At 38.5% G+C, this 13270-nt stretch overlaps 2 protein-coding genes across 3 annotated transcripts in view; both read left to right on the forward strand.

Annotated features, from left to right (window-relative positions):
- Window positions 1–639: 639 nt before the first annotated feature.
- atp6v0b (ATPase H+ transporting V0 subunit b) lies at window positions 640–10091 on the forward strand. Of its 2 annotated transcripts, XR_002252711.2 has the most exons (9): window positions 678–955; window positions 1715–1763; window positions 1958–2041; window positions 2637–2714; window positions 6382–6451; window positions 7334–7385; window positions 7658–7848; window positions 7992–8093; window positions 9082–10084. XR_002252711.2 is itself a non-coding variant. In XM_020466525.2 (8 exons), the coding sequence occupies exons 1-8, from the start codon at window positions 889–891 to the stop codon at window positions 8016–8018; spliced, it is 618 nt and encodes a 205-aa protein (XP_020322114.1). In that variant the 5' UTR covers window positions 640–888; the 3' UTR covers window positions 8019–10091. The 2 variants fall into 2 exon arrangements, 1 of the variants encoding a protein (XP_020322114.1); XM_020466525.2 differs by having other exon boundaries at window positions 640–955; window positions 7992–10091.
- A 113-nt stretch (window positions 10092–10204) lies between these two features.
- Window positions 10205–13270, forward strand: part of LOC109874554 (beta-1,4-galactosyltransferase 2) — a 151664-nt gene continuing 148598 nt past the window's right edge. Inside the window, exon 1 of the mRNA XM_020466524.2 lies at window positions 10205–11211. The gene's annotated coding sequence lies outside the window, so the exon portion shown is untranslated. The remainder of the gene's footprint in view (window positions 11212–13270) is intronic.

The raw sequence follows: 13270 nt of genomic DNA on the forward strand, positions 1-13270 counted from the left end.
GATAAATCCTGGAATAAAAGAAAAAGGGCTACCTACAATTAAATTGTAAAAATATTTTGCTTCTATGTGGTAAATAGCATGTGTGTATATAGATTGTGTTTAGGCTTGTCTCCCATATGAATCTTCTATGTGGTAAATGGCATGTGTGTATATAGATTGTGTATAGGCTTGTGTCCCATATTAATCTTCTATGTGGTAAATGGCATGTGTGTATATAGATTGTGTATAGGCTTGTCTCCCATATGAATCTTATTTTTTTGCCAGACTTGTTTCAAGTGACTTCTGTTTCTTTTTATTTCTGTATTTATTTGTCTGTCTGTCGTAATGAATGTATATATGTATGTATATTATTTTACTGCTCTAAGGATGTAATTATTGTTTGGATAACCTTATTTACTATTATGTATAGATTATTATATATTTTTTTACTCTTTATACAATGCAGAGAACACCGGAAGAAGAATTAGCATTTAATTACCATAGTGAATTATTGTAATGTTTGTTTATGTGTCAATTAATCCCATAAGGGATGGGTTGCCAATTGGCGATTTGACAGGAAAATAACATTTCATTAATCAATTTGACAAAATCGGTATCCCTTCTAGACATGACCAGCGGAGGCTGCTTTGAAGCTCCCGCGGCTGTGGAAAACAGGAAGTAGAATGACGTTTGTTATCACAGTCACATGCTCAAGTCAAGCTCGATCAGCTGACTGTATTCCTTCCCTTTTTGATGGTTCGACTTTTCTTCTCCAATTGAACGATTTCGGGGGGTGATTGACATTATTTATATTATTCAGACCGTTTGGCGTCAATTGTAAACACCAACCTGAAGGTAGTGTTGTGAGATTGCCCGTAAAATATCGCGGTTTGGGTGATTGAGTGGATCATGAACGGACACGCCATTCTCTACACCGGGGTCACTTTGGCCTTCTGGAGTACTATTCTCATCGTTGGTAAGAAAACGTTGTATATTTGCTAGCTAATGTAATGGGTTTAGTTAGCTAATGATGATGGCAAAAATATACTTGATTAAAAAATTTAAAAAACACGTTTGTTTTTATTGATTGTGAATGTCTGCTTGACAGATACTGTGCTGACTTGTTAACTAACGTGACGTTATCGCGCTGCTAGTTAGTAGTAATTAAGTTGTCTCTGCAGTGATGTGATGGCTTGTTCACATATGTCATAATGTTTCAGGATCCCTAGTTATTTAGCTTTCTAGCTTCTTTGCAATGTACGTTGTTATTTACGCTTGTGGCACTGCCGTCCAAAAACTTGTTTAGCCATTTGTTTGTAAGAATTTGACCAAATCCTTACAGGAAGTAACGTAGCTAACTAACTAGTTAACGTTAGCTAGCAAGCGATTAACTAACTAATGTTCGACTGCATAATATAAGGCCCTGCACTAACAGCATAACTTTACTATAGAAAACGTATATACCACAACATAGCTAAATAAATCAAGCTAGCTTAGTTTCTACAGTCAGAAAAAATAGGAACCTAAGCACTTCTCGTGTGAGGGTGAGCTATCACGCTTACCTTCTGACATTTCATAATTTCTCGGGCACAATTTGGTTCTGTAACTCAGTGGCTTGACATTGCATGTACTGTACAGAACTGTTCTGTACTGCAACACACATACATCTACATACAGTGTACACACACATGCATAAACGTTTCCACTTTTTTTCTGCGTTGGTGATATTTTTCAGGTATCTGCTACACAATCTTCGACCTTGGATTCCGCTTTGATGTGGCATGGTTAGTATGACAGTCTCTTGTCTTAGTTTAGTTGGAATAGTAGGATATATCATAGGCATAGAATTTTAGCCAAATTCTTGAGTCTGGTGCTGATTACTAATATAATTCCAGTCAGGTGGTATTTCAGAAGTGTTGACCTAGACTAAAGCTTAGAATGTTTGATTTCCATGGTAAAATGATACTCTCTCACTCAGGTTCTTGACAGAAACGTCGCCCTTTATGTGGGCAAACCTTGGAATTGGCTTGGCCATCTCGCTCTCTGTTGTCGGAGCAGCTTGGTGAGTATTGTTAATTTCCCCCTTTTGAGTGTTGCATCAGAAGAGTTTGTCCAATATGAATAGGGAAGTTCTGAAATTAGATTTGAAAATTCAAATAGCAACTAGTGTCTTGTCCCCATCCTCTTCCCTATTTCAGCAGGCTAAATTACTACTCGTGGATGGCAGGAGTATTACTTTAGTGTATCACTGTTTTTATTTTCTGCTTTCTGTAGGGTTGGTCTGATTTTTATGATTAAATCGAATATCTTGATTTGACATTGACGATATATTGTGACGTGCTAGACTACTCTACTTGAACTTTACAAATCAAAACTGCAGTTTTATTAGTTAGGCGGTATCAATATGTTGAATGATGTCTACACTTAATTAACTAAGTCTTAGTTTCTCACCAAACTAAGATTATTAAGTGAGAATGCGACAATAATATTGAAAATAAATGCAAATTACACAGTCTGGAATTATCTAGTCATTAACGGCGCATCATGATTATATCGGATATTGCAATATTTGGAGTAACATTGTAGAAGAGGTCCCCCAGGTATCATCCAAACCTAGTTCTATGTTCATAATTAATTTTGTTTTCCTTGTTTTACAGGGGCATTTACATCACAGGTTCCAGCATCATAGGAGGTGGTGTAAAAGCACCACGGATTAAAACAAAGAATTTGGTCAGGTAAGATATTCAAAGTGAAAACGTGTCATTATGGGCCGGTTTCTGAGACCCAGATGAAGTAATTAATTTTCGTCTATATTTGCGTACTGTGTATATATACATTCAAAAGTTTGGGGACACCTATTCATTCCAGGGTTTTTCTTTCTTTTTTTACTATCTTCTACATTGTAGAATAATAGTGAAGACATCAAAACTATGAAATTACACATATGGTCCCCGAGTGGCGCAGCGGTTTAGGGCACTACATCTCAGTGCTAGAGTCATCACTACAGACCCTGATTCGATCCCGGGCTGTATCACAACCGGCTGTGATTGGGTGTCCCATAGGGCGGCGCACAATTGGCCCAGCGTCATCCAGGTTAGGGGAGGATTTGGCCGGTGTAGGCCGTCATTGTAAAATAAGAATTTGTTCTTAACTGACTTGCCTAGTTAAATAAAGGTTAAAATAAAAATATGGAATTATGTAGTAACCACAAGTGATAATCAAAATATATTTGAGATTCTTCAAAGTAGCCACCCTTTGCCTTGATGACAGCTTTGCACACTTCGCATTCTCTCAACCAGCGTCATGAGGTAGTCATTTCAATTAACAGGTGTGCCATGTTAAAAGTTAATTTGTGGAATTTCTTTCCTTAATGCGTTTGAGCCTGTTAATTGTGATGTGACAAGGTAGGAGTGGTATACAGAAGATAGCCCTATTTGGTAAAAGACCAAGTCCATATTATGGCAAGAACAGCTCAAACAAGCATAGAGAAACGACATTCCATCATTACTTTAAGACAAGAAGGTCAGTCAATCCGGAACATTTCAAGGACTTTGAAGTGCCGCTGCAAAAAACATCAAGCGCTATGATGAAATTGGCTCTCGTGAGCACTGCCACAGGAAAGGAAGACCCAGAGTTACCTCTGCTACAGAGAATAGGTTAGAGTTACCAGCCTCAAATTGCAGCCCAAATAAAAGCTTCAGAGTTCAAGTAACAGACATCTCAACCTCGACTAACCGGTGCCCACACACATTGACTCTGTACCTGTACACTCTTTATAGCCTCGCTATTGTTATTTTACTGCTGCTCTTTAATTATTTGTAACTTTTTTTCCCTTATTTTTTGGGGGGGGGTATTTAAAAAAAAAAAAAAAACTGCGTTGTTGGTTAAGGGCTTGTAAGTAAGCGTTTCACTGTATGGTCTGCCTGTTGTATTTGGTGAATGTGACATAAGATTTGCCTCAGAGTAGACTGTGAATCAGGCCTTCATGGTCAAATTGCGGCAAGGAAACTACTAAAGTACTCTAGTAAGAAGAATAGACTTGCTTGGGCCAAGAAACATGAGCAATGGACGTTAGACTGGTCGAAATCTGTCCTTTGGTATGATGTGTCCAAATTTGAGAGTATTTATTCCAACCGCTGTGTCTTTGAGACACAGAGTAGGTGTACGGATGATCTCTGCATGTGTGGTTCCCACTGTGAAGCATGAAGGTGTGGGGGTGCCTTGCTGGTCACACTCAATGATTTATTTTGAATTCAAGGCACACAACCTGTATGGCTACCACAGAATTCTGCAGCGATACACCATCCCATCTGGTTTATGCTTTTTTGCGGGACAATGACCCAACACGCCTCCAGGCTGTGTAAGGGCTATTTGACTAAGAAGGAGAGTGATGGAGTACTGCATCAGATGAGCTGGCCTCCACAATGGGATGAGTTGGACCGCAGAGTGAAGGAAAAGCAGCCAACAAGTGCTCAGCATGTGTGGGAACTCCTTCAAGACTGTTGGATAAGCATTCCAGGTGATCCTGGTTAAGAGAATGCCAAGAGTGTGCAAATCTGTTATGAAGGCAACGGGTGGCTACTTTGAAGAATCTCAAATCTAAAATATATTTTGATTTGTTTTACTTTCATTCATTGTTTTACTACATGATTCCATGTGTTATTTCAGTTTTGATGTCTTCACTATTCTACATTTGTGTATGTATGTTGAAGTCAGAAGATGGAATCCGCTTTGATGTGAAAACGAGTCATTAAAACTCGTTTTCAACCACTCTACAAATTTCTTGTTAACAAACTATAGTTTTGGCAAGTCGGTTAGGACATCTACTTTGTGCATGACACGTAATTTTTCCAACAATTGTTTACAGACAGATTATTTCACTTATAATTCACTATCATAATTCCAGTGGGTCAGAAGTTTACATACACTAAGTTGACTGAGCCTTTAAATAGCTTGGAAAATATCAGAAAATTATGTCATGGATTTAGAAGCTTCTGATCGGCTAATTGACATCATTTGAGTCAATCGGAGGTGTACCTGTGGATGTATTTCAAGGCCTACCTTCAAACTCAGTGCCTCTTTGGTTGACATCATGGGAAAACCAAAAGAAATCAGCCAAGACCTCAAAGAAAATTGTAGACCTCCAAGTCTGGTTCATCCTTGGGAGCAATTTCCAAATGCCTGAAGGTACCACGTTCATCTGTACATACAATAGTACGCATGTATAAACACCATGGGACTACGCAGCCTTCATACCGCTCAGGAGGGAGATACGTTCTGTCTCCTAGAGATGAACGTACTTTGGTGCGAAAAGTGCAAGTCAATCCCAGAACAACAGCGAAGGACCATGTGAAGATGCTGGAGGAAAAAGGTAGAAAAGTATCTATATCCACAGTAAAATGAGTCCAGTATCGACAAAACCTGAAAGGCCACTCAGTGAGTGCAGCAAGGAAGAAGCCACTGCTCCCAAACCGCCATAATCAAACCAGACTACGGTTTGCAACTGCACATGGGGTCAAAGATCATACTTTTTGGTGAAATGTCCTCTGGTCTGATGAAACAAAAATAGAACTGTTTGGCCATAATGACCATCGTTATGGTTGGATGAAAAATGGGAGGCTTGCAAGCCGAAGATCACCATCCCAACCGTGAAGCACGGGAGTGGCAGCATCATGTTATGGGGGTGCTTTGCTGCAGGAGGGACTGGTGCACTTCACAATATAGATGGCATCATGAGGAGGAAAATTGTGGATATATTGAAGCAACATCTCAAGATATCAGTCAGGAAGTTAAAGCTTGGTCGCAAATGGGTCTTCCAAATGGACAATGACCCCAAGCATAATTCCATAGTTGTCAAAATGCCTTAGGACAACAAAAGTCAAGGTATTGGAGTGGCCATCACAAGCCCTGACCTCAATCCTATAGAAAATGTGTGGGCAGAACTGAAAAAGCTTGTGCGAGCAAGGAGGTCTACATCCCGGACTCAGTTATACCAGCTCTGTCAGGAGGAATGGGCCAAAATTCACCCAACTTATTGTGGGAAGCTTGTGGAAGGCTACCTGAAATGTTTGACCCAAGTTAAACAATTTAAAGGCAATGCTACCAAATACTAATTGAGTGTATGTAAACTTCTGACCCACTGGGAATGTGATGAAAGAAATAATTCTTTCTACTATTATTCTGACATTTCACATTATTAAAATAAAGTGGTGATCCTATCTGATTTAAGATGGTGAATTTTTACTCGGATTAAATGTCAGGAATTGTGAAACTGAGTTTACATGTATTGGGCTAAGGTGTATGTAAACTTCCGACTTCAACTGTATGTTTTGTATTGATAAGACCAGTCTTTCCCATCAATGTTTTGTGTTCAATGCTATTGTTGTCTCTTCCTGTCCACAGCATTATCTTCTGTGAGGCCGTAGCTATATATGGGATCATCATGGCAATCGTGATAAGTAACATGGCTGAGGTAAGCATGAGAGGTGGCTTATGATATGATAATCATCTGTGTCCTTTAACAGTGGTGGGAAAAAGTACCCAATTATCATACTTGAGTCATTTTCGATTAAGGAATATTTACTTTTACTCAAGTGATAGTCACCCAGTTAAATACTGCTTGAGTAATGTCTTAAGGCATTTAGTTTAAAATATACTTAAATATCAAAAGTAAATGTAATTGCAAAAATATTTTTGCTTATCAAAAGTAAGAGAACCAGATGGTATAATTGTCTTGTTTTTAAAGTTTACAGATAGCCAGGGGCACACTCCAACACTCGGACATAATTTATAAATGAAGCATGTGTGTTTAGTGAGTCCGTCAGATCAGAGGCAGTAGGGATGACCAGGGTTTTTCTCTGGAGTGTGTGAATTGGACCATTTTCTGTCGTGCTCAGCATTCAAAATGTAAAGAGTACTTTTGGTTGTCAGGGAAAATGTGTGAAGTAAAAGTTGTCAAATATAGAAATCGTTAAGTACAGATACCACCCCCCCCCCCCCCCCCCCCCCAAAAAAAAGACTTAAATAGCTATTTAATGTATTGTTACTTAAAAAGCAGTGTTGTAAAGTACTTATCACTATGACTATGGTGATATAGTATTAAGATGGCTTTATCCCAAATGGCACCCTATTCCCTATATAGTGTACTCCTTTTGGTCAAAAGTAGTGCAATGAATAGGAAATAGGGTACCATTTGGGACTGAACATGTGGTAACTAGCCGTAGCCTCAGGAAGGGACTTCTTGGAGAACAGCCTTGAATCTTTCTTCAGGCTTACTGATGTGACACTGTAGTAGACGGCTCCAATTTTATTAGACATCATTCTATTTCTTTACACACCATCTTTCCCTTTATAGAGTTTTAGCGGCACTACACCAGAGACCATTGGGGCAAGGAACTACCAAGCAGGTAAGAAGATACTTGCTGACATGGGTGTTAATTAGCCTGTTTTGCATGACCATGAGTGACAAGGAGTTGGCATGATGGCACTAACAGATTGGCACTCAGGCTAGTTGTTGATTGGAAGCCGAACGCGTTCTTAATTTCCAATGATATAGAGGCAGGCTCAACATTAGATGTAAAGTAGGCACATTTTGCCATTGGCTTCAATAGCTCAAATGATAAAATACAATTTCAGGCTATAAAGTAAAGACTGTGCTGATTGTGTTCTTTCCTGACAGGCTACTCCATGTTTGGTGCTGGTCTTACTGTGGGCTTCTCCAACCTCTTCTGTGGCATCTGTGTTGGCATCGTTGGGAGTGGAGCCGCCCTGGCTGATGCCCAGAACGGCAGCCTCTTTGTCAAAATCCTTATTGTGGAAATCTTTGGCAGTGCAATTGGGCTATTTGGAGTGATTGTAGCCATCTTGCAGGTAACTGACATTCTTTTGCCACAGTTTTCATCCTTTGATTGGTTGAATAGCATAATCTTTCTGTAGCTGATTGCATGAACTGAATATAGGTTTGCTTCTTCTTGTTTTACTTATTACATAATCAAATATGTGTTTTCTTGTAGACGTCGAAAGTAAAAATGGGTGACTAGAAGATGTATCCGCAAGACATAAGATCACGATGACAAGATCAATGGAAGATGAAGCTGGAGAAGCAGATGGATTGTGTAAATACATAGTAAATTATTGAAATGTCTTTTTTGTCTGTGATTGTTTTTAACCATTTGCTGAAGAGTGACATATTTGCACCATTTTGTCTTAAAGGAATGCAACCGAAAGGTTAGATTAAACTGCAGGTGTTTAAGACAAAATCCTATCCCTTTTGAATAAAATTAATCTTCGTATTACCGCAGTTGTAGGAAAAAAGTAATTCATCTCTAGCAAACTTCTTGGCATTCCCCACAAACTTTTACTGTTATATCAAATGTATTAGTCAGTAGTAGTAGTATGGAATTTTTTTTAATTATTGGGTTTCTTTAAAGCCATATTTTGGCAATGAGGCCCTACTTCCCCAGAGTCAGAAACTCATGGATGCCCTTTTCTGGAATCTGTGTTCAGGTAGAAGGAATTTAGAGTTTCATGAGCCATCGCAAATCCGTAAAGAGCTGTTCCGTTCATAAATGCCTGTAAAAAAATTGGTTTGAACTATTGAAATGTTTGTATGCAAAAGTCATGGTATAACAAAGCAAATTATATTTATGACTAATGTAATCCATAATGTTTTTCACTAGTTTCAGTTACTATATATTTATCTGACTGGTGTAATTAACCAGTACTATAGTAACACTAAATGAATCCAAATGTATTGATACAAAGGTGATCTAAAGAGATATTACTCTGAAATGGTAATTGTTGGATTTTTTTTGACATTAGTCAGCTGTCATTCATTTAATTTGTGTGGATGTATGCATACCTTTTTGGTTGGCACTCTTCGGTTCTGATTGGTTAAAAATGAGAATAGTAAATTTGTTTGTATATAAAGGGTCTGTTTTGTGAACTGAGGGTGTTTACCATTCTATGTACCTTAGCTTGGGTTGTAAGATTTGTTTTCTTGTTGATGCAAGTGGTCTTTGTCCACAGTGAATGAGCTGTGGCTGAATATACATGTATATGATTTTAAGTGACCATCTATTTTTTTTGTTCTTTCCTTCTCAGATAGTTAACAGGGGGTTTACAGACCTATCTGTGGAGAGTGAGAAAGGTAGCGGTTTTCTTCAAGACCATTTGCCCGTGTACATTCTGCTTTCCTCTATTTTTGTGTAACTTTGAGCTTGAATACGCCAAGCTCCTTGTCTTGTAAATGGACTGACATGTATTATTTTGGAGAGATGGTACTCGAGCAGAACATCGATAAGAACTTCTTCAGACTGGTTGGCCTTTTTCTTAGTCGTGCTTTCGTTGAATTTTTTTTTTTAATTTAATGAATTAGCTGCAACATCCATGTCCACCAGCTACTGATTTTAAGACTTAGATTGAGCCCTTAAATGGTAAATACAATCCTTGTGTCGATTGTCATAAACTGGCATCCATTTTAATATTCATAACATCCAATTTGCTGTGACTGTTTGTCCCAAATTTCGCCCTATTCCCTACACAGTGCTCTAAGTTTGACTAGAGCACTATTTCCTATATATGATGCACTACTGTTGACCAGGACCGGTCAACAGTAGTGCACTATATATAGGACATAGGGTGCCATTTGAGATGCACTTATGGAGGGCTCCCACTGAGTCCCCATCCTCTCCTTACCAACCATTTTATTTAAATGATTCAGCGGTTTTCATTCCTTGCTTTTGAACATTCCTTAATGACCTTTGGTGTAATACAGGGGTGACCATCCTGGTCCTGGAGCGCCTCGGTACTGAAGCATTTTACTTCAATGGATAACATTTGGACTGTAAGTCCCAACTGTTGTTGGTTTCAAAGTATGCTGCTTGAGAGAGGGCCGTGAATGCTCATGGCTTCCTTTGAGAGACTAGGTCCTTGGTTGGCCACCTGTACTGTAGTGGTGTGTCATGTAAATGAAGATCTCTAGACCATGCCTCTGGCTTTAGTGACTGTGTTTAATATGTTGTGGTGAATCCATTGTTTTGTCATGTGTAAAAGTGGGTCCTCTTGACTTAATTGTCCTTGAAAGAATAAAATAGACCAAACTGACCGTTCAATCAAATGTATTTTATGAAGCTTTTTGTGTCAGCTGTTGTCAAAAAGGCACCAACTGCTCATAGTGTGGAACTGAGAGAAATGGCTCTTATTTACCTTGGTTTCACAGCATGACCCCCATTTTCTCCAAAATAAAATAGAGGCAGGATACTTGTCCCCATGATTAAGCATGTATTTCATGTATCAAAAATGACAACTATTTTTTTTTTGACCAAATGAGCAGTTACTGCCTTTTTACTTGGTAGGGCAGCCTGGCCTAGACCACAGAGCAAGCTGAGGCGAAATCAGTTTCCAAGAAAAACTCCCTAAAAGGAAAAAAAACTTAGAGGAACCTGGCTCAGAGGTGTGACCCATCCTCTTCTGGATGTAAGTCGTTTTTTAACATTTTGTTTCTGTAATGATCTTCCTTATGTCCCAGTCCCACTCTATAATTTCGATAGATGGCGCTATATATTAAATAATTTGCACATTTACTGGGGACCTATCACACCTTATGCCTCTGCCTTAATGCTTAATTACATTTACAAAAGTGGGGGCAGCAACATTTGCTATGTCAATAAAAGTCAATTAATTCATATCAAATTGTACCCCACAAAAGTGACGATATTACACTTACTGTAGTCCTGTCTTTTTAGCTGCAAACTACTAGAGATGTGCCATGCTGATAGGACCTAATGTAAGCTCCCTCTGGTGGCAGAATACCCGAGAGTTTGGACCAACTGAGACTCCGTACTGAAGAGAGAGAGATGAACCTGCTAGAGTCTCCTTTTTGCTTCATATCAACACCAAACCTAACGGATTGACTGAATTATGTAGATAGAAGATTTACTACACTATATTTGGCATATTGCCCTCCGTAAACGATCAAACAAAATGAGGCATTCATATCTGCCAAGTCTTTTTGATATGGAAAAACGTTTTTAACAGTATCTGCACGAAAAATGAAATGACCGATTTTATCATCAGAAATAAAGCTCCATGCTTTATTACGTGCATTTTTTGTGAGTTTTTGTTGTTATTTTAGTTTTTTTTAAATGACATTTACAGATTTCATATAAAAGCTTGGTGCAACAAAAAGGAAATGCATTCATAGAAGAGAGGAGGATTGCTTGCCACCTCAAGGTAAGACTATTCTATTTAATTTGTTCATCACATTTCGTTCTTTTGTTTACCTTGTTTTTTAAAAATTTAGCCTGCCGTTTTGATTCTTTATTATCCCAAACATCTCCATTTATCAACATTTATATGTTTAATTGTGGTTATTGATGTTTTTGTTATGCAATTTGCTTTGGTGTCATGCACATTTTGCTGAAGCATCCTAGACCCGCGATTCTACATGCATTTGCAACGTCCTTTTTTTTCAAGAGACCCACACGTTCAACAACATTATTTCAATAAGCAGAACGGTCCTTGGAAGCAGCGATGGAAAGATCCATCCTGCGCTGTCCACTGGTATCAACACTGAACAAAAATATAAACGCAAAATGTAAAGTGTTGGTCCCATGTCTCATGAACTGTTCCATGAGCACAAAAAGCTTATTTCTCTAATTTTGTCCACAAATTTGTTTACATCCCTGTTAGTGAGCATTTCTCCTTTGCCAATATAATCCATCTACCTGACAGGTGTGCCAGGTCAAGAAGCTGATAAAACAGCATGATAATTACACAGGTGCACCTTGTACTGGGGACAATAAAAGGCCACTCACAACTTTTGTCACACAACACTATGCCACAGATGGCTCAAGTTTTGAGGGAGCGTGCAATTGACATGTTGACTGCAGGAATGACCACCAGAGCTGTTGCCAGAATTTAATGTTATTTGTGTTGTGAACAGAGTGCCCCATGGTGGTGTTAGGGTTATGGTATGGGCAGGCATAAGCTACGGACAACGAACACAATTGCATTTTATCGATTGGCAATTTGAATGCACAAAAATACTGTGATAAGATCCTGAGGCTCATTATGAGGCCCATTGTTTTTAAAGTATTTGTGACCAACATATGCATATCTGTATTCCCAGTCATGTGAAATACATAGATTAGGGCCTAATTAATTAATTAAAATTGACTGATTTCCTTATACATGTAATTCAGTAAAATGTTTGAAATTGTTCCATGTTGCATTTATATTTTTGTTCAGTGTAGTTATGAGAAGATGTAGCTGAAATGCTAATTGTGTAGATAGGCTATAGCAAATAAACTCATGAAATAGAGACGTGTGTGTGTGTGTGTGTGTGTGTGTGTGTGTGTGTGTGTGTGTGTGTGTGTGTGTGTGTGTGTGTGTGTGTGTGTGTGTGTGTGTGTGTGTGTATACAGAACCTGTCAAAAGTTTGGACACACCTACTCATTCAAGGGTTATTTTTACTATTTTCTACATTGTAGAATAATAGTGAAGACATCAAAACTATGAAATAACACATATGGAATCATGTAGTAACCATGTGGAATCATGTAGTAACCAAGAAAGTGTTAAACAAATCAAAATATATTTTATATTTGAGATTCTTAAAAGTAGCCACCCATGTCAGCTTTGCACACTCTTGGCATTCTTTCAACTAGCTTCATGAGGTAGTCACCTGGAATGCATTTCAATTAACAGGTATGCCTTGTTAAAAGTTCATTTGTGGAATTTCTTTCCTTCTTAATGGGTTTGAGGCAATCAGTTGTGTTGTGACAAGGTAGGGGTGTTATACAGAAGATTGCCTTATTTGGTAAAAGACCAGGTCCATATTATGGAATGAACAGCTCAAATAAGCAAAGAGAAACGACAGTCCGTCATTACTCAAAGACATGAAGATCAGTCAATCTGGAAAATTTCAAGAACTTTGAGTGCAGTCACAAAAACCATCAAGCTGATGAAAATGGCTCTCATGAGGACCGCCACAGGAAATGAAGACCCAGAGTTACCTCTGCTGCAGAGGATAAGTTCATTAGAGTTAACTGCATCTCAGATTGCAGCCCAAATAAATGCTTCACATAGTTCAAGTAACAAACACATTGCAACATCAAATGTTCAGAGGAGACTGTGTGAATCAGGCCTTCATGGTCGAATTGCTGCAAAGAAATCACTACTAAGGATAGCAATACGAAGAAGAGACTTGCTTTGGCCAAGAAAAATGAGCAATGGACATTAGACTGGTGGTGCTTTGCTGGTGACACTGTCACTGATTTATTTAGAATTC

The sequence above is a fragment of the Oncorhynchus kisutch genome, linkage group LG30, assembly GCF_002021735.2.
Source record: "Oncorhynchus kisutch isolate 150728-3 linkage group LG30, Okis_V2, whole genome shotgun sequence".
NCBI lineage: Eukaryota > Metazoa > Chordata > Actinopteri > Salmoniformes > Salmonidae > Oncorhynchus > Oncorhynchus kisutch.